The sequence below is a fragment of the Mollisia scopiformis genome, assembly GCF_001500285.1.
Source record: "Mollisia scopiformis unplaced genomic scaffold LY89scaffold_8, whole genome shotgun sequence".
Lineage (NCBI taxonomy): Eukaryota > Fungi > Ascomycota > Leotiomycetes > Helotiales > Mollisiaceae > Mollisia > Mollisia scopiformis.
In genome coordinates this window covers 650,818-667,078 of record NW_017263588.1, presented here as the reverse complement: position 1 = coordinate 667,078, position 16,261 = coordinate 650,818, and the positions used below count along the sequence as shown (strand labels likewise).

The 16,261-nt window shown below is 49.0% G+C and overlaps 5 protein-coding genes across 5 annotated transcripts; 3 read left to right on the top strand and 2 right to left on the bottom strand.

The window, feature by feature from the left end:
* Positions 1-1,576: 1,576 nt before the first annotated feature.
* Positions 1,577-3,289, top strand: LY89DRAFT_731669 (uncharacterized protein; the record flags this gene model as incomplete). Its single annotated transcript, XM_018219597.1, has 1 exon — positions 1,577-3,289. The coding sequence occupies one exon, from the start codon at positions 1,577-1,579 to the stop codon at positions 3,287-3,289; it is 1,713 nt and encodes a 570-aa protein (XP_018073616.1).
* An 884-nt stretch (positions 3,290-4,173) lies between these two features.
* On the top strand, positions 4,174-5,868 carry LY89DRAFT_683171 (uncharacterized protein). The gene has a single exon (XM_018214650.1). It carries the CDS (start codon positions 4,400-4,402, stop codon positions 5,720-5,722), a length of 1,323 nt encoding a protein of 440 aa, XP_018073615.1. The 5' UTR covers positions 4,174-4,399; the 3' UTR covers positions 5,723-5,868.
* Positions 5,869-6,373: 505 nt separating this feature from the next.
* LY89DRAFT_716823 (uncharacterized protein) lies at positions 6,374-9,325 on the bottom strand. The gene is made up of 2 exons (XM_018218291.1): positions 9,046-9,325; positions 6,374-8,987 (listed from the first exon to the last, which is right to left on the bottom strand). The coding sequence occupies exons 1-2, from the start codon at positions 9,215-9,217 to the stop codon at positions 6,469-6,471; spliced, it is 2,691 nt and encodes an 896-aa protein (XP_018073614.1). The 5' UTR covers positions 9,218-9,325; the 3' UTR covers positions 6,374-6,468.
* Positions 9,326-10,068: 743 nt separating this feature from the next.
* LY89DRAFT_612855 (APG17-domain-containing protein) lies at positions 10,069-11,854 on the top strand. Its single transcript, XM_018210640.1, has 3 exons — positions 10,069-10,516; positions 10,562-10,750; positions 10,799-11,854. Exons 1-3 carry the CDS (start codon positions 10,187-10,189, stop codon positions 11,789-11,791), a joined length of 1,512 nt encoding a protein of 503 aa, XP_018073613.1. The 5' UTR covers positions 10,069-10,186; the 3' UTR covers positions 11,792-11,854.
* Positions 11,855-11,952: 98 nt separating this feature from the next.
* On the bottom strand, positions 11,953-13,382 carry LY89DRAFT_731665 (uncharacterized protein; the record flags this gene model as incomplete). Its single annotated transcript, XM_018219596.1, has 4 exons — positions 11,953-12,013; positions 12,069-12,322; positions 12,382-12,581; positions 12,644-13,382. The coding sequence occupies 4 exons, from the start codon at positions 13,380-13,382 to the stop codon at positions 11,953-11,955; spliced, it is 1,254 nt and encodes a 417-aa protein (XP_018073612.1).
* Positions 13,383-16,261: the final 2,879 nt, after the last annotated feature.

Here is a 16,261-nt window from a genome sequence, read left to right as displayed (position 1 = left end):
TCTTCACCTTACCTTACTCTAGACTCACTCACTCGTTTATCTGCACAAATTGTCTGGAGGATACGGACGGTACATTGTATCATCGGGCGTGGGCGTAAGTACGTATGGATGTAGGTGTGTAGGTGTGGGCGTAAGTCAGAATCAAAATTTGGTGTTGGCCTTGCAGCATTCGGCAGCAGAATGCATCATCCATCACGATCAGTGGCTAGAGGATGGAGGCGGCCGGCTGGAAGAAGACAAGACTCACTGCAGCACTGCAAATGAGTAAAATAAGTGAGGGTACAGTCCAGTACAGTGCTGCTGGAGAGTGCGTGCCCCAGTCGTCAGGAAGACTGCCATGAGCGGCGTGGTTGTTGAAGTCGTACTACGGACTCACTTGATCACTTTCTCCACATCCGCATCGCATCCCTTCACCACCGTGAGCTCTCAGCCTTCCTGACATACCATACTTTGTTTTACCCCTCCTCTCTCACTCTTATCCCATCCTTCCTCTTCATCTCATCTCCTCTTCTTTCTTCCATCGTCATCATCATCAACACCATCACCACTTTTCGCTTCGCATCGCAATCCGAGACAGAGCCATGCGACATCGCACTTCGCTCACCTTCCTGTCCCCACTTCTCTCATAAGGGCATTGCTACCCAACAACTTGTACGACAATCAGGCTGAAGGACAACGCAGCAGCAGCGACGAAAAAAAAAATACTACGTGCGAGCAGGACCTCTTGTACCTTTTTTGCCTCCCTCTCCTCCTCTTTTCTTCCCTGCTTGGTCAGCGTGGGTGCCGTACCTACCCAACCCAACCTACCCTACCCAGCCAAGCATCACGTCGAATCTCCTCAACCGCAGCTAGACGCGCTGCTGCTGCTGCTGCTGCACTGGGAGTCAGTGGAGCGTCAGAGGCCGAGTACACAACTGACCCAGAATTAACTCCTCTTTCTATTCTCGTGGCGGTCTCTCTACCTTCCACCTTGACCTTCCAGAAAGAAGCAGGGTCGTCTGCTGTCTTGCTGTCCTGGTCACGTCTTCTGATCCATCTTCAACGCATCCTGTGCTTCCTCTGGACGTCGGTGGCCGAAATACGTACCAGAAAGGGAGAGGAGAAGAGAGTGAGGAGTCGCAGCCCAGCCAGCGAGGATCAACAAGAGAAACCAAGGACCAGTCAGTATCGACAGAGAGAGAGAGAAGGGAAAGAAAAAAAACCTCGTCGCAGTTTGACGGGGGCCAGCATCGACATCGACTCCACTCCCGTCCATTCGCCTCTTTCCTATCCACTCGCATATCATCTCCTGCACGCTCTTTGCTCCCGCAGTTCCATTTCCTCGCTTGCCAGCCCAGCCCAGCGCCAGCACCCAAAAAGGTCTGAGCTCCCCCATATATTTTTAATTTTCCTCGTCTGCCCGAAAAACCATCCCACCACACCTAAAAAGGCATCCCTCCCCAAACATCCGCAACCCTCAGGTAATCCCCACCTGAGTATATCTTCGACCCCTCGTCGCCGCGACAGGTCTCGCGACGCCGTGTCGACGCATTCATCCCGTCGCATACGGAGACAGAAGTAGAGCAGAGCAGCAGCAATGGGATCCGACAAGGCCCGGCCCGCCTATGTGGAGGAGGAGGACGAGACGTCGGGAAAGGCCGTGCGAGGAACCAGGCGTAGCGCCGTCTCTAGAGAGAAGCCAAAAGTATCGCACAAGGAAACGAGGACAGGCAAGAGCAGGAGAGAATCGGCGTATCCTGCAGAGCAGAGTACCAATCTTGCGCAACATATCGAAGTCAGCAACAAAGATAAGGCAGTGAAACTCGAGCGACGCGGTTCGACGAGCAGCAGTACCAAGTCGCCTCGGAAGTCCAACAGGCCTCCGTCCGCTCATGGCAATCGTGCCTTCCCTCCGCTTTCGATACCAAATAGCTCGACGAGACCAGAGTCGACTTATTATGGAATTCCATCGCCTGCCGTTCAAACACCTGGCGGATCGCATAATCTTGCAATCCGACCACGAGCGCAGACGTCGCAAACATATCCAAGACCGAGCAGCTATTACTCGGCCTCAACTTCTCAGGGAAGTGCTGGTCCTCCACTCTCATATTCAGCATTCTATCAAACAAATCCTATCATGAATCCTTCCTACCCTCCCCCTTCCCCCTCATCATCCTACATGCGATACGCCGCAACACCACAGCCATCACAACCCCAATATTCCGTCGCCCCATCTTATCAGGTTGCTGGCGGCGCGGATTATTTTACACCACACGCCATGTCCCGACCATTGGCTTCACGATTTGATCCCATCGCTCGCACTCAGTCTGCCATGGACACTGTCCCTCGAACCAGCTCGGCTTTTGGGACTCGAGATATGAACCCTCGGCCCATTCATGAGAGCTATAGTTACGAGCCACCAGGTGGAAGTTATTATGATGATGGCTATACATCTGCGAATGAAGTTGCTACAATTCGGAGGAAAGATAGAAGGGGTAGCATTCGTGTTCCACCTGCTCAGTCAACTTACAGCAAAGCGGATCATGATTCAATTACTATGCCACCACCCACAACTCGTCCAGGGATCCTTCGAAGGACGACTGCTGATTACTCTCTCGAGCCAGCTCAAGATTTGGAGTATCGCGATACTCGGACACAATATCGCGAGGAGCCAAGGCCACGTCGGCCCAGCATTAATCGACACTCTGTTTCGTATGATCTCGACAGGGGATCTGAGGGGGTGAGACTTGAGCCAGCCAACACTGGTCGGAGGAGACAGAGCTGGTATGATCAAGGAGCATCTTCTGGAACAGGCGCCTCTAGCGCGTACGAGGACAAATTGAATTCAGCTGCCAACTACCAAGAGGATGTCGGTGGACCCACAGTGCCTCTCACGGCCGAAGTCTTGAGGCGACAACAGAGAAGAGAAGCTGGCAGCAGCAGAAGCACTAAGAGCAGTGCTAGTCGGGATGAGAGCGATTACAAAAAATCCGCGACGACTCGGACAACGAGAAGTGGAAGCGGAGGAGATGATGAGAATGTGACGATCAAGGTCACAGGTCAAGCTCGCGTTATGGTCGGCGGAGCTCAGATCGACTGCACGGATGGTGGAGCCATCGAAATCAAGCGAAATCAACGCCTTGGAAGGACCGGGAGCGAGCGATCCAATTCAGAGTATGGGGAGAACAGACGTATCGAAGACCGTCAAAGCCGTGTCACCCGGCCATCCGCACGCTCAAGGATGAGCTCGCAATCAGCGCAATCGTATACTCGGTCACCACAGTATCCTCCTATGGATAACTATATTTGATAGCATTTCCTTTGCAAGCGATATTTGATGTTTATCTATTTGACGTTTTTCATGCATATGGTCTTCGGGCAGGATCACCTCGTTACTTCAATTCTCCTTTTTCTCTGTGCAATTATCTGGGCGGCTTTTGCTTTCTCCCCCTTTTTTCAAAAGTCTAAAAAGAGGAAAAGTTTGATACCCCCCAAAAGAGCACTTCGAGATAATCCTTTTCCTTCTGCTTCTATTATTTTTTATCATCAGAGGAAATTTGTCTGTTTCGATACGATTTGTATGACTGTATGAATTATGATGGATACCTTAGCATGATTATCCACGTATGTTACCTATTGAACTTTTGGGGGACAAATTGGACTGTTGGCTCGCTTTTTGGAAATTGAAAGACATGCGAATTTGCTAGCAATGGCATGGGATTTTTCTTCCTTTTTATATTTAAGCAGCTCTGTGCGGCTATATCAAATATTCGCATGGAATGGCGTAAATGTTTGGAGCATAGAATATCTGTACAGGAAATTTTTAATGTGCAGGTTGTATGCTTTTTTGGGATGAAGGGATGGATGGATGGAGGGGGGGGACGGAGGGAGATTTTATCAAGATTGATAGGAGGGAGTATTCGCGTGGGTAGCAACGATAGGAGGGATCGGGAAGATCGGGAGGGTCGGATGGATAGTTTACAATGAAAATTATGATGCCAATCAATCTGTTACCATGAGATGTGATGTGATACTTAAACGTGTATCGTACTGACTGGCACTGGGAGGCGAGGATGGAGGGGTAAAGGAGGCGAAGCACGTGAAATCCTGACCCCTGTAAATTTGTGGTTGCTATGCAGACGATGTTGATTTTTAGCGCGCATCCCGCCAGCCATCGACTTTCCCAACCTCGCGCTTTCCAAGGAATAGCAAACATACTCGTCATAGTACGAGTTACCTTTTCTTTCTTCACACATACACCATCCATCAAACATTCACGACTTCACAAAGTTACCTGAGAGAAACGTAACTACGAAGGTATCGAACGGCACGGCAGACACGCACGCAATCTGTTGACGGCTGGTCCACACATTCCAGACAGTGACGGCCCGTCACTTCTGCAGCATCTACATTCTTCGCAATGGCGCCTCTTCCAGCCTCGACCATCAAATCCTACCTCTCCTCTCTCCTCCGCCGCACAGCTTCACCATCCGCAGACCTAGACCTCGCTGCCGTACAAGCACGCACCATCCTCCCGCGCTCCAGCACCAACCCCGTCGCCGGCGTAGGCGTCACTCCGCCCGACAGCATCCCCAACAAACTCGTCTTCGTAGTCTTTGGCCTCATCGGCTTCGGGTTCGTCGTCACGGGCATCTGGTTCTTTTTCTGGGCCAAGAACGGCGGGTTCCATTTCAAGCAGAATGATTGGGAGGACTACAAGACGACTGTGTTGCGGAGAAGAGGCCCGAATGGAACGCTGTTGAGTGGTGCGAGTGAGAGTACGGATCTTGGGGGTGGTAGTGTGGTGCATGGTGAGAAGAGGAGTAGGTGGGGGAGGAGTAGTAAGGGGAAGGTGAAGAAGAATGAGATGCGGTATAAGGATTTTGATGACGAGGAGAGTCAGGTTACGAGTAGTCTGGGTACGAGCACGGTTGGGACTGAGAGCGAAGTCTCTGCCTTTAAGAAGAAGATGAGGAAGGGACGAAAGGATAAGAAGAAGGATAAGAGCGCGATGAGCGAAGTCGGTACCGTGGATGGAGACATGGATGCCAGTGTCGCAGACGCCATCCGCGAATACCGCCACGAGAAACCTGCTCGTGTAGGAGGTATTAACAAGCAACCCGATGGCAGCTCATGGGATGGTTCCAACGAAGCTGCGTCCGAACTACTCTCTCACCGCGAGAAGACTCCTACCAATACCCCAACCAAAGTCCGCAAGGAACGCAAAGACACTTATACAGGCGGTACAGGCGGAATCCGTAAAGTAGTCAGTACCAGCACACCCAGCGGCGACATTGGTGTCCGAACCAGAGAAAGCACACACACCCAAACTAAATCCATCGAAGAAGACCGCATCAAAGCCGAAGCCCGCAAACTGCAAGAGAAAGGCCGTGCAGCAACGTCTCAAAAACGCGATTTTAGCTTCCAGGCCGGAGACGATAATAGTACCGTCACTGGCGGCTCAAGTGCTGCTTCAGAAGCTACCGCTAGACGCGAGAGAAGAGAGGAGAGAGAGAGGAGACGTCAGAGCAGGAGTCCGACGAAGAAGATGCCGGGCAGCTATCATGAGGTGGCCACGAGTGAGGTGGGATCCACCGAGACGAGCAGTGAGGTTGGCACGAAGAGCTATCATCATGTTATTCCTGGACTGAGCTCGACGGCTGGAAGTGAGTACGCAGAGGAGAGGAGGCGGAAGAGGAACGGGGGGTATAGGCGTGGGAGGACGGATAGTGATGGGGAGTAGGTTGTGGCTTTGGACTTGGGATGTGAGATGTGATATGATATGATTGGCGGCATGGCGTGCGATTAATGGATTGTTGGAGTTTTGCGTTTTTTGTACGTATGTATGGATGGATGTGTGGATGGGTAGATTGGGGTAGTAAAATGCATATACGATTCCCCTGATATGTTTGCTATTCTTTAGACCGTGACTTGATATTTTGTCGAAAGAACATCCTCTCCCATGACGAAAAGGAAGGGATGTTGCTGTGACTGGTAATTATGAGCACTACCTCTCTCCCACTTTGTTCCAATTTCCCTAGTCTCGCTGCTGTGCTGCCCTTTCAAGAAAGTGACGAATAGGTAAGTCCTGTTTTTTATTTGGTACTTAGGTTTGAGTCCCGCGTTGAGTCTTGTAGTGTGATTCATTCGTTCATCCACATACAATAGTCGGGTTTTCTACCTAGCTAGCTCCTCGTTGCTTAAAGTCAGTCACCCAGTTATTTTCATCAATTGCTTTCCTTCGCATGCTTCTTCAAACCTTACTCTTGTTGATCATTCATCCCCGAGCCAAACAGGCCATTTGAAAGTTAAAATAGAGAATGGAGAGGGGTTATAAGTTGTCCACCAGCCTTTGGCAACAATCAGGTGAGCGGAGTTCTGAATCGAGTTACAACTGCCACGCCTACATAGATGTCCTATATATCTACTTATTCCAAAGCCCTCTCTAAACTAAAGAACTAAAAAATCATATCTATACAAGAAAAAATCCTAATACAGCTTTATCTCAGGCCCTAAGTCCAATTCAAGAGGCGGGAGGAACGATATCTCATCCAAGTCGTTGCTGGTGGAGTCTACTGCTGATTTCGGTGTTTGTAACGTTGTTGGTGGTGGTGGTGGAATCTTCTCCTTGCCGAATATACCACTCCATCTCTTCCTCCCCCCTTCTTGTTCATTGCTGCTAGAACCGCTCTTCCTCTTACCCTTCTTCTCATTAACAGATAGTCCTCCCATCGCAGCACTCAATCCTGTTTCTTCTTCTTCCACTTCCTTCCCTTTCCGCTTCTTCTGTCCACTCTCCTGGGTCTTCTCACCCGACCCCCTATCCCTCAACCTCAACGCCAACCCATCAAACCACGACGCACGGCGCGGCGGCGGCGGCGATCGCGAATCTATCTTCGCGCTGAGGAATCTCGGACTAGCTCCCCCCTCCATACTTCGGCTTTGAAAAGCTAGCCTCGCCTCGTTCGCGGCTCTCATGTTTGCAACGCGTGCTCTGAACTCTAGGTCTTGCTCTGTCACAGGTGGTCTGGCTGAGAATTGTTCTCGAGCAGCGATCTCTTGATCAAGCTCGAATTGCAGGAGTGCGGCTTCGTAGGAAAGGTCGCGAGGCGTGTCGTCTGAGATTGTGGGGTCGTAGGGGGAGGGGTCGCTGTTGTAGGGGTTGTTGTATATTGAGGGTAGTGTTTCGGTTCTGGGTTCTGGTGCCGGTCGGCTATAGGTGCTGCGGGGAGTTTCTGCGGTTGGATTGATGGGAGTATACTGGGGTCGGCTGGTTGTTGGCGGTTCTTTGGGTTGTGCGGGTTTCCTGAGGAAGGCGAATGCGGCTTTCTGGAGGGTGGTGCGGGATTTCTTGGTAAGGGGTGGTGAGGTGTTGGTAATTGCGGGGTTGAGGACGGTTTCTGGGAGCGCTATTTGCGTGATTTCTTCTTGTCTGGGGAGTCTTGGGGCGTAGTCGAAGTCTTCGATTGTGGGGTCGTATTCTGAGGGGTGGTGGAATACGTATTGGGTGGGGGGTTGGAATTTGGATGAGGTGTCTAGAGAAGATTGTTCGTTGGGAAGTGTTGCTTGTGGTTGTAAGAGAACCTGAGGAGGGGGGAGATCTTTTGAGGGGGTCGAGAGCATGTGATGGAGGGGCTCGTTTCTGGTTGGATTTCGTTTCTTTCTTAGATCGCTGAGGGAAGTTAAGACTCCCTTCTTTCGAGCGAGTTCTGCTTTTCGGTCTTCGGGTATCGGGATGGGTGCGGTCGTGTTAGTCACCATAGGGCTATGGTAGATCTCTGGCACGAGTGATCGTGTTGCGGTGGTGTTTAGATCCTGAGTATAAGAACTGTCTTCTATTGTAGGATCGTAAGTAACCTGCGAGGGTTGGTTATATGACCATCCTTGGAACTGGTTTTGCATTGTCTGTGAAAGGACTTGAGGGAAGGATGGAGATGGAAGTTCTCCATATTCTCCGCAGAATTCGGTATCGAAATGCTGAGTATCATTGAGATTGCCTCTGCGATATTGAGTCGGGTAAGAGGATTGCCATAATCTTAAGTCTTCTCCTCGCTTGAAATGCCCTTCGATGAGATGTCCCGCTCTCTCGTCCCATGTTTCGAAAAGAATGCTGCAAAAGCCACATTGCCTAGGCCAACCATTGTCAACTTGAAATGTGCAATTTGTTGCTTGTGACATAGCAGAGCCGGGCGGGATGGAGTGGTCTTTTTGTAGATGCTCGCTAAGCTTGTCCTTTCTCGCAAAAGTACGGCCATTTCTTCGTGCAGATTCACATTGTAGGTAATGTGACTGAGTCTCCACTGTAGCGAGCATGGATAGACAGAACGAGCACTTTGATAAGCCTGAGTTCCCAGCCGAATTCGGACATTGAATGCACATGTAGCGTTTCTGAGGCCAGTGAGTCTCTTCGTGGCGTCTCCAGTCCATGGCCGAGCTGGTTGAGTATTTGCATTTTGCCTTGGTGCAGTGGTAAATTTTCTCGTAAGGTTCGTTCTTCCCAGCACTCTTCTTCGTGCCTTTCTTTCGTGGTCGACCCAAAGAGGATGGAACTGGTGTCGTGATCTCAATATGGAGCTGTTGATTGGCCGATTCATTCTCAATCAGCGTCTTTAATTCCTTAAATAAGACCGATGCCTTCCATTTGAATTCCGAAGACGTCTTCTCATCACCATGGAGAGCTACCTCCAATTGATCGATGAGGATTTCGGGACGGAGAGTCTTATTAGCATTGGAGGCTGTCTTGCTGATTCCGGAGTTTTTGGTCGCCTTATGCTGTCTCTGCGGCGATCTTGAAGAAGATGAGGTGGACGGTGAGCGCACGCTAACATCTGTCGAGATCGTCACAGATGAGACGAGGTTCTGGTCATCAGAAGCATTGGTAGTGGGATTGAATTCGGAGCCGCTACTTTCTTGAGCCAAGAACAAATCTTGACACTCAGTGCAGAAGCATATCATAGAATAGCCCTCAGCATCCTTGAAGCCTCGTAGACAAGTAGACTCTGCGCTTACTACTAGCTAGTCAGCTTTCTGAAGCTCGTGATGTAAGACAAGATATGAGATTCTCACAGCTGGGAGATGGAGGTAATTCGCGGCTTGGAGCAGAAGGACTCCAGAACGAATTACCTGCACCCAGTTTCCTCTTCAACCCACTTGATGTTGGGTTAGAAATAGCAATGGAAGGATTACCCCAGACGGTGCCTGTCGAAGCGATCTCAAAATCTGCGTGGGCGACCTCCATCTTCAATCAAAGCCCGGTCTCGTGCATCGCAACAAATCTCAACATCGCGGTGGTAACAACAACAGAAACAAGAAACCTCGAACATGATAAGAAATGAGAACATCGCTGGCACAGAAATAGAAGTCATGTTGGAGGATCGCAATGCTGGGGGCGGGCTGCATGGGGTAGAAAGCTGCCTTGCCCTTCAGAAGGGCAACCAATCGGCTAATGAACCTTGTTTGAGGATCATTACAGCTGCACCAGGATCGTACATCAGAGAGATACTTGAAAGTATGTCGTACAGTAGAAGGATAATGCCTCACGTCGGATTGTGGAGATATAGCATCAGGAAAATGATTTGGCAGAGCACGCCTATGAGATCCAAGTGTTGAAGTAAAGAAAGGCAAAGCTAAAAAAATAAGGGCCCGGGAATGGCTGCACAATTGCGCTTTGAGCGACATGATTAAACTCCGGAAACTCTCTGTCTTTGATAATACAGCTTGTATCAGCGATGGACAGCAATAAATGACTGGGAATTCTTATATTAAATCAATGATCGATAGAAATAGAGTTAAGATGACGCTGCTTGTTTGTATCTTTTCAAATATCAAAAGGGCTGGACCGACGTTTTGGTGGAGGCCCGTAAAACATTAATAGCCTGTTTTGTTGGCCTGTGATCCTTAAATCCTCCACAAAATCACCTTCAGGGTATTATTATGAGTGGATTTAAAGTGTAAATGTTGAACAGAGTTGAGACAGCAGTGTAGAAGCTCAGCTCAAAAGGGACTAGTGATCTGCGCATTTGGAAATTCACCAGCCCGCCGTAGATTTCATCATCCCGGTCATAATTACAGCCTCGTCTTACAAGATCAAATAATGCATCCCGAAACATCCAGCACAAGACGATAAAGCCGTCCAACACAAAATGACCCATCCCAGTCGATAGTACAGGCTTACAGAATAGTACAAAAGAAATTTTATCCTTGTGCCATGTCGGCTTCACCTCCCAATCCCCTCAGCCATAGCCAGGCTTCACAATCCCCATCCAACTCACAATCACATTCGATGACACATCAAGATGCCTCTTTGCAAACTCTTGTCTCGCATCTACTTGCAGCGAAACGCTCGTTGTCATCTATAAGCACTGTGTGGAGGGCGAATGAGATAGTAACATCCGCTCGGTCTGCATTGGAGGAAAGCGTAGTTCTGAGTGCTAGAACAGGCTTTCTGCGAAGCGGCATATCGGAGCAGGTGAAGATATTGAGGAGAGTAAGAGGTGGTATTGAGACTATGTATAAAGATGGGCAACGAGATTTCAAGGTACGAAATTCCATCAAGTAGTCGTGGCAGGACTGATTATGTTAGGGCGTCATACGGACATTGGATGCAGCGAACTCGAGGCTGGAATCGACGATGGAAATTCTACGAGGTACAATGGTAGAGGCAGCTTTCAGGCCCGATGAAGAGGCACCCCGAAGCTTACTCGACTTTGTGGATGAACAAGGAGTCGAAACTATGAGAGATGCTCTTAAAGAGTCCATCAGAGAGTCGAAGGTATTAGAGCTTCCCCATGGTCTCAATGTAAAGCTAATTTATCTGCAGGATGCACAAACCGAGTTCGACTCCTCGATTCTTTCCTTTGATGACGACCTCCGAGCTCTGAAAGCTGCGATGAAAGCCTCACCCCAACCGAGTGCCTCCCAGTCCCACAACGATTTCTCTTCTCCGATACCTACACTTCTGCATACCCTCGAGATCAATGCCCAGGAAATGGCAGGTCTTCTGGATTCCCTTGTCTCGCATTTCGACCTTTGTGTAAATGCAGTCAGGCATACAGAAGGTGGTTATGCAGCAGTCCGTAAGGCAGCCTCGTCTCAGCCGCCTGGTGCAGAAGTTGTCTCTGTGTCTGGAGTCATGAATACAGAACATGATACTTCGATGGACGAGCCTATATCAGACGAAGAGAGGGCAGAGATGCTTGATGTGCTGGAGAAAGATGCAGCTCAGGTAGACGAGGTTGTGATGGAGCTTAGAGAATACCTAAACGACATGGAAACCAAACATGAGGCAATCCTCGAGCACGTTTCTGTTCTTACAACAACCAATAACGAGACAACAGCGGCTTATCACATGCTAGAAGCAGTCGGAACCCGCCTATCGAACTATATCATCGCTAGTCAGGAGTTCCGAATGCGATGGGAGGACATCAAAAGCAACATCCACGAACAGCTTGCAGAGCTTGAATCCATGCGAATGTTCTACGAAAACTATTTCAATTCATATGATGGACTTCTTCTGGAGGTACATAGACGGAAGAATTGTGAAGATAAAGTCAAAGCAATCATGCGCAAAGCTATGGAACAAGTTGAGAAGGTCTATGAGGCCGATATGAAAGAGAGAGAAGGCTTCAGAGTCGATGTTGGGGATTATCTGCCCGTCGATCTGTGGCCTGATGTAAATGCTGCTGCTCCAAAGTGGAAGTTCGCCATTGCAGATGGTGAAGATGGGAAGCAGGGTATAGTACCAGATCTAGACCGAGCTATCGTTGAGGCAGCATCAAGAAGAGAGAAAGAGAGGCGTCGTGGAGAGCGATGATCTTGGATGTATTGGCGTTATACTGAAAGAATATAGATACCCACGCATATAAAGCTATGTTTTATACGTTACTTCTCATCCTGCTTCCTTTTTTATCCTTCTTCACAACAGTAGTAGACTCGCTCCCATCCTATCCCAAGGGGCTCCCAGACTCATACAGATCATCTTACTCCCGAGCTCGTCTGCGTATTCCCCAAGAACGTCGCCGAAACAGCACAATACCTACAGTACTTCACGTCAGCATCCATCTTCCTAAAATCGAAGCCGAAGAACTCACGCAGCAGTCCCCACCAAGATCTCCTGCACCCTGGCACCAGAAAAGAGCGTCATCAAAGCCGAGAACACAAACACGGAGATCAATACAGTGGCAGAGATCCAAGCGCGGGTTTCAGGGATCCAGAGAAGGATGAAGATTGGGACTACCAGAATCGCGACAGCGAAGAGCACGCTGATCAGTTTTGTGAATGTGGTTACGGCGGATTTGGAGTAGTGGTCTATTGTTCCGTTTGATTTTGGGGAGAGGAAGAGGCGCTATGGAGTTGTTAACAGGGAGAGATTTCCCGGGAACAATGTGAGGAGGTTGGGCATACCTTGAGGAATGAGTTCAAGATAGAGTATTCGAACTGATCCGTTTTGGAAAGTGGGACGAAATCAGTTGCGTGGAAGATCCAGTTGTACTGGCCAGCCCCGAGAGGTTTTTCTCGGCATATCCAGTGATAAACGCTGAGATGGTCGTTTTGTTTTGCGTGTCCTATTTCACGAAGTTTCTGGTCGTTCAGCAGTAATTGGTCTAGTCGTTAGTCTGATGGTTGACGTGGAATAAGTCGGCGATGCCGGAAAGCGGCCACTTACCATAGACGAGAAGTTTCTCTTGCAACTTCTTCAGCAGAATTTTCTGAGCTGCATCGGAAAGATCCCTATTTTCTTCAATGTCTGCCATTTGAAGTCTCCATGTTCTATCGGGATGCTTGGCATCCTCGCTGTCGAGGTTTGTTAGTTCTTGCTCGAGGAGTTGTATTTCAGCCTGCAGCTGAACTAGGACTCGGCAGTGGGTCATCCCAAATCGCCTGAAGATTGCAAAGTTATCTTCGCTGTGGAGGAATGCTGCTAATTGTGGCCAACCAGCTGGGTATTCCTCGATTGATGCTGGGTGCTGATTAGAAGCCTTTTCGAGGAAAAGCCGACCTGGGACGACATACGGCGCTGGGTTTGGAGAAGAGAGTATAGCTCTCGGAGATTCTTCTGCTCGGCCTTCTTCTCGTTGTGTTAATTCCTCAACTGAGCTGCTATTGTCATTGGGGATAAGAAGGAAACAATATGGAGGAGGAAGGCTCCCAATGCAGTCAATGATATTGATCTTTTGTCTGAGATTGCCGTGAGTGTTGGAACCCGGTACAGAACAGAGTCTAGTATTCTCACTGGATTCTAACCCTTGCCGTTGGTCTTTCTGAATTGTATCAGACCTGGCAGATGCCGAAGAATCGAGGATGGTGCTTGACCACGATCCTGATGAGGCTAGTACAGCCTTCTCGATGTCAGACTCTTGGAGACCATTTTCCCCAACGGAACTTGTATTTATTCTCTCGTTCATAATCATAAAGAAAATTCTGTATCAAATTGCAATTCAAGGCAAATGAATCGTAACATGGAAAGGAATGTGGAACAGAACAAGACATCTCTAAGACCAAAACTGAGCCTCACCTGAATCTTGGCTGCTTCGTCGGCACTCAAAGGCATCAAAATTCTCACATGGCTCTGCTAAAAGATCAAAGCCTGATACGAGGCTCTCTTGATGGTGTTCTGGGAAAAATTGCACATGGAGTGGAAAGGGAAATGTAAGGCGGACGGGCAAAAAAAGAATTTCATGGAGCACATTTGGGACATACATCAGGCTAGGCGATGCACCTCGCTCGCCAACCGACCTCAGAGTCTGCATATCTATCCCATATTGAAGTACCTGCGGCCTCGGTGTCATCAAACAAGGCTACGCCTTATTTCTGTCAACATCTCTTAACTTGCCCATATACCTGTATCTTCATTACGCTGGTGCGTGAACTGTCCGCAAGCGACTTCATCCGCTTGCTCGAGAAACCAACACAGGCTAGCTTGGATGACTGGATCTTTCGAGGAGATCGGAGTGTATGGCCCGCTGTTGGGGTGTTGAAAGTTCGATGTGCTATTGAGACAGAATTTGATCGGGGATATCAAATGGTCAGAAGGAGGAAAGCAGGCGGCTTGAGAAGAAGAGGCGGTGCAGATGAGTATGCCAATGATAGAAAGCGAGGAAGAAAACGTGCTGGTGCGCCATATCCCAAACGCACGCGAGATGAGATGAGAAATTGGTCCTGCTCAGAGAGAATTTCGCCAAACGATTACAAAAGATTGGTATCGCTAGAAACATGCTCAATTCCACAAGATAAACATAAACACTCCAGAAAATTGGCGAGGTAATTTTTCCCGCCGATCAGAGCCATACCAGCCAAGTCTCAATATCAGTCACCAACAGGAATACTTCAATTTTACACTTGCAAGCCGATCAAGTAGCGCGTCCGTACGAACATTCCAACACAAAAGTGATCCATCTTCAAGAAATTACGATCAACATCGCTGGAACTCTGGCGTCCGATTTGCATACCGTATTGCCTTCCCGCACCATGGCTGTGAAGCCTCGGCAGGTTGGCTGTGATGGCGACAAGTTCAATTATAAATGGAATTCGTTGTCAGAAGAGACTCAGACATCGAAAAATAGCCCGTATTGTAAACTCTACTTACCAAGACCATGTTAGTATTATTATAACGACAAGATGGTCGACATGTGCATCGGCGAGAAGAGAACACCACCATTCCACCAGAACATGGCTATGGTAGCCGGGCCACAGGTCCCTAACCAAGCCTCGGTGAGCAAGTGCCTTCCTTAGTGCCCTCCTCATGGAGTTTGGCGTGGAGTTTGAATGCCCCTTGTCATGCAGGCGCTCCTCATCACTGGCTATCACACATCCATCGTCGATCGAGATAGAAAACAGGGCGTTTGAGCTACCAATGAAATGTTTGGGGAACCAGCTCGCTACGCTACCGCAGATTCTTACGGCCTGGTTGCACCGTCAGAAACCTCCACGCCCTCTTTCCAGTTCGCCTTCTTTCCTCACGACGTTTGACTGCAGCTTCGTCATGCCATCCTACCACCATCCTTCTTTCATTTAGTATCGGATCTGCGATCATCCTACATTTTTTATCCTGCCAGTCTGCTTTCCCACGAAATACTCGTGGACCAGACGATGCGACGTCTTGCATGGCCAGCATGTTGCTCTCTCCCACCAAAGAAAACATAGTGAACAAAGAGAGCAACACTCCACTTGATATATCATCGTGCACATCCGTCTCGATCATGATCCGATATATCGACTTGGAGAAATGAGTCTGCCAGCGACAATCAACATACTGCCACACGACAACCATGACCGAGAGACAACGTACCATTCAAAGCAAAGTGCAGGAACTGCGATGACTTGCTTTCCAGCGACCATTCGATGGCGCCGAGAAACGATCTTTATTTGCAAAGTTGTACCAATCCGGAGCGACACTCAATCCGCGAATCCGCGAAGGCCTCTCTGAAGATATACTTCGCATATGGCCATCGGATCGCCATGAAATGGAATGGAAGCGGAAAATAATGCAATCACACTCATAGCGAAGACTATTTCGTGCTGTCTGCATCATTATTTGACCAGTTATTCTTCGGCTTCCTTGCAGACAAGTCGGGGAGACGAAAGCTCTATGGATTGGAATTGATCACAGTCATTTTTGGCACACTCGGCCTAGCTCAACTTCGGATGGTTGTCAACAACATCATGAGCATCTTGCTGCTCGATGCAAGACTGCTTGGTTCATGCTCCAGCTGAACTTGCTTTGCTGTGTGGGCTCGACAACAAATACAGGTTCGTACCATTGGTTGGCCGAGGCTGTTGCGAACGATCAATTTTCGGCGTGAACCAGACCAACATGTTATGAGAATAGCTCGACGATACGAAATGTGGCATCACCGACCTACAGATGATACCATGATACTAGGGAACACATTCGACTTGCGGGTATCTTATTTAGCCATACATCCAGTCGTCGTTGACTGCAGTTCTCGATAACTTGGCAGACCTCATTCCGGAGGCACGAAGTCTTGCGACCATGGAGGCCGTATCGCCTCCAAACTTCAGTCCCTTCTTTGTTCAGGGAAAGTCGAATTTATCACCGTGGGCGAATTTCAGGTCATCAAACAGCCCCAGTAAGCTTGCTTCTCTCTGGAATTCCTGTGCTGTTCAGTGAAAGCTCTGGCGCGAGGAGCTGTCTCAGGTGTCAAGACGAGGGGAAGTCGGCGAAGCACTGAGCTCTCGAGACTACTTATTCACTTACCGCAGATATATCCCTTTTCGATTCAGCCTTTCGCCTCGCGGTCAAGATCAACTCCCTTGGAATATT

Coding starts and splice junctions, on each gene's coding strand:
- LY89DRAFT_683171 (XM_018214650.1), top strand. CDS start 4,400: ATGGCGCCTCTTCCAGCCTCGACCATCAAATCCTACCTCTCCTCTCTC.
- LY89DRAFT_716823 (XM_018218291.1), bottom strand. CDS start 9,217: ATGGAGGTCGCCCACGCAGATTTTGAGATCGCTTCGACAGGCACCGTC. Junction 8,988..9,045: donor ATTACCTCCATCTCCCAGCT/GTGAGAATCTCA, acceptor ACTAGCTAGTAG/TAAGCGCAGAGTCTACTTGT.
- LY89DRAFT_612855 (XM_018210640.1), top strand. CDS start 10,187: ATGTCGGCTTCACCTCCCAATCCCCTCAGCCATAGCCAGGCTTCACAA. Junction 10,517..10,561: donor ATGGGCAACGAGATTTCAAG/GTACGAAATTCC, acceptor TGATTATGTTAG/GGCGTCATACGGACATTGGA. Junction 10,751..10,798: donor AGTCCATCAGAGAGTCGAAG/GTATTAGAGCTT, acceptor ATTTATCTGCAG/GATGCACAAACCGAGTTCGA.